Source organism: Gallinula chloropus (assembly GCF_964237585.1).
Source record: "Gallinula chloropus genome assembly, chromosome: 1".
In the NCBI taxonomy this organism is placed as follows: domain Eukaryota; kingdom Metazoa; phylum Chordata; class Aves; order Gruiformes; family Rallidae; genus Gallinula; species Gallinula chloropus.
This window is the reverse complement of record NC_140085.1, coordinates 205,621,942-205,625,037: the sequence shown is the minus strand read 5'-3', so window position 1 is coordinate 205,625,037 and position 3,096 is coordinate 205,621,942. Positions and strand designations below refer to the sequence as shown.

Sequence of the window (3,096 nt, the reverse complement as noted above, 5' to 3'; positions counted from 1 at the left end):
AGCCCTCTCTGCCGAGGCTCTTTAGGCCATATTGATTGAAAGGAAGGAAACAAATACCCATTTCTTCTCGTTCCTGCAGGTAGCAAGTTCTAGCAGTGCCTTGGGCAAAGGGAAAACGATGTGGGGGTTACAGCTCTCTAGGTCACAGAGTGGTGTGCTTTCTGGATAAAAATGCTGCAGGGTGGCAGAAGCACTTCTCTGTGCTCAGGCAGGTGGAGCATTAACATCAGTATTGAAAATCAGTGAGGAAACAGCATGCAATGGATGGTGCTGTTCAGACCTCCTAGTCCCAAACTTGTCTATCCAGCAACTGATCCTGGATTTCAGTAGTCTGTATTTAAATGCAAAGAATATTTTGCTCCTATGTAGTTTAGATACATGAGAACAAAAGCAGCTGTGGGGACTATAGGTATCTAGGACAACAGCTGCACTGTATTTAAGAAGGTAACTATGTGGCTAGGGCTCCATGTACTGGAAATGATCTCCAGAGATCCTGAAATCTGCACACAGGCTTCTGCAAGGGGCTCTGTCTTTCCACGTTGAGGGTGAAGACACCAATGGGCCAAAAGAAGTTCTCTGTCAAATCCCATTGAATGCCAAGGGCTGCCCACAGCTCTGCTCTTAGCACAGCACTGTGTCAGGAGAACTAAAAGAAGCAAATCAGCCCACAGATCCCGCTCCATAAACAGCCTTAACCAAATCCTGCAGCCCAGCTCAGACCTTTTAAAATATTTCGGGGGTGATGTCAGCACCTAGGTTGCCAATGCACTTGTTGCTCTCCTCCCTCAGCCTACTTCAGTTCCCACACAGGGACGGGGCATCCAGACTGAGTAGAAGATAGGTAGAAGCTTGAAGGGGAATAATATCTACAGTGACCCAAAGACCAGAGGCAGAACCACTGGGTTCCTTTCATCTCAAGGTAAAAACCTTGGCTTACTCATTAGGTCAGATTTTCTCTTGTCCAAGGACATGGGAGGCTGGCAAATGAACTTGGGAATGTAGGATTTTGTTAACTGCATGCACAGGGCTTTTAATATTTAATCTGCAAACTAAAGCAGTTTCTATTTAAACTTTCTATCTTCATGCTGGTATGGTCCCAAAGCTTCTCTTGTTTGGACCACAGACATTACAGTCTGGCTTCTCTGCAAATATTTTGGTTGTGTGGCTGAAATTCTTCATCTTGAGTTTAGATCTCATTTATTTAAAGGTCTTTAATTTTATTTATATGGTGTACAGATGGTATTAGTGCATGATATACACAATTGATTGTTCTCATTTCTCTGCATGAACTACAAGAACATGTAAAATTCAGAACTTGCTGTGATTAAGAAAAATAACAAGCAGAAAAGATTTTGAATACAAATTGAACAGGATTTCTGAAGTAAGAGATCTGTTGCAGCTTGAAAGTGCAGGGAAGTCAAAAGGTGCTTGAGAAAATACTTTTTCATCCACAGAATTAACTCATACAGTTTATTAAGTTCTTCAGAAATGAAAATGTCTAACCTAAGTTTCTCCTTGTGCTTTTGGTGATAGCATAAATAATTCAGTTTTATTAGTCTTTCTCTATGAGAGAAGAGTTTGGACCCAGTTTCTTTAAAAAATTAAACTGTGCAAACAAATAGAAGAATTTAAAGGCGTCCAACCTTAGTATATGCAAAATGTATATCTGTGGAAAGTAATAGAGAAGGATGGGAATTATTTATTTGAAAATGCTTGTACAGAGCAGCACTAATTTCCAAGTACTGCTCACCCCTGCATGGTGTATTTTGGGGTGATAACTGAGAACGGTCCTTGTCAAATGCTGGAAATCAAAGAAGGTGATAAGCTGCCAGAGATAGCTTTTACTTTTTACTGTCCCCAGTGCTTACTAACTTCTAGCCACTGAAACAACATTTATTTACACCAATATAAATAGCTCTGCTGAACCTGCCACCTTCATGCATCAGTTCTTCATGTGGTTTTCTTTTTTCTTGAAAGAGCCTGTGACCTGAAGGTTGAGCTCAAGGACGCTCCCAGCCAAGTCCCTGAAGTTTCCCCCTTGCTCTACCTGTTGACTTCCGCTCTCCTCTGATTACTCCCGAGAAATGGAGCGATCCACGCAAGAACTTTTCCTCAACTTCATGATTGTCCTGATTACTGTATTGCTCATGTGGCTCCTTGTGAAGTCTTACCAGGAGTAAAAGACAATCAGGAACTCTGGGAGGTGATTTAAGCGCGTGTCTCCGCAGACACAAGTTAACAGCCCCAGCACAGCGCTGTGATTAGCTTTCACTCAATTGAGGATGTCATGAATTTTTTTTACTCTCTTGTAACTGTTGCCTGTGCTAATGTCTGTCATGGGTCTATGATGATGTAATTATTTTATTCTGCAGTGATCCAGCTTTAAACTGTAAAATGCAAGATCCTTAAAAACTGTTGGATGTGGCTGTCTCCTCTGGTAGCTGCTGTCAATGCTGTAACACCCCCCTCCAGCCATGCCAGCTTGTTGGGCACCGGTGTTAGGTTCTCGGGGGTATAAACCTGCAGTTTGCAATGTAACTGTCTGAATTAACCAGTGTAAAAGGCACAGGCTCGCTTAGCAGAAGAATGTGAAACCTCTACTTTCACTGGCTTGTTTCAGTTAAATAAAGAACATGTACAACCATATTTTTGTAGCGTTCCTTATCTGTCACCCAGCCCGACTGCTGCTCGTTGAAAGACTTTCTGACCCCAGCACAGTACACCACGTGAGTCTTGTGGTTGGCTTGGTTCTCCCACCTGAATTTTTATTCCCATTAAAAAAAAAATAGAAAAAGAAAGCTGTAGAGTGTAAATCTGTCAGCTTAATGGGTGTGTAGTGATGTGGATGAGCTGTTCAGGTCACTCTTCTCTCCAGAGTGACTTACACCGGTTGTGCCCGTGGACATGAACTTCAAAGAAAACCTCTGTCCCACTGGGTATTGTCAATAATTGCATTTTCTGAAGCTGGATTTCAGGCAGGGATTCCCAGGATCCTATTTTTGGCCAAGCTATGTCTGGAGCAGTGCCTGGAGGGACGAGCCTGGGGTCAGTTGTAGGCACTTGCTGGCGCCGCAGCCCTGCTGTGAGCCTTGCCTG

The 3,096-nt window shown here is 43.0% G+C and overlaps 1 protein-coding gene across 1 annotated transcript; it reads left to right on the top strand.

Moving 5' to 3' along the window:
• The first annotated feature begins 785 nt into the window (after positions 1-785).
• Positions 786-2,646, top strand: SLN (sarcolipin). The gene is made up of 2 exons (XM_084277607.1): positions 786-919; positions 1,978-2,646. Exon 2 carries the CDS (start codon positions 2,085-2,087, stop codon positions 2,178-2,180), a length of 96 nt encoding a protein of 31 aa, XP_084133733.1. The 5' UTR covers positions 786-919; positions 1,978-2,084; the 3' UTR covers positions 2,181-2,646.
• Positions 2,647-3,096: the final 450 nt, after the last annotated feature.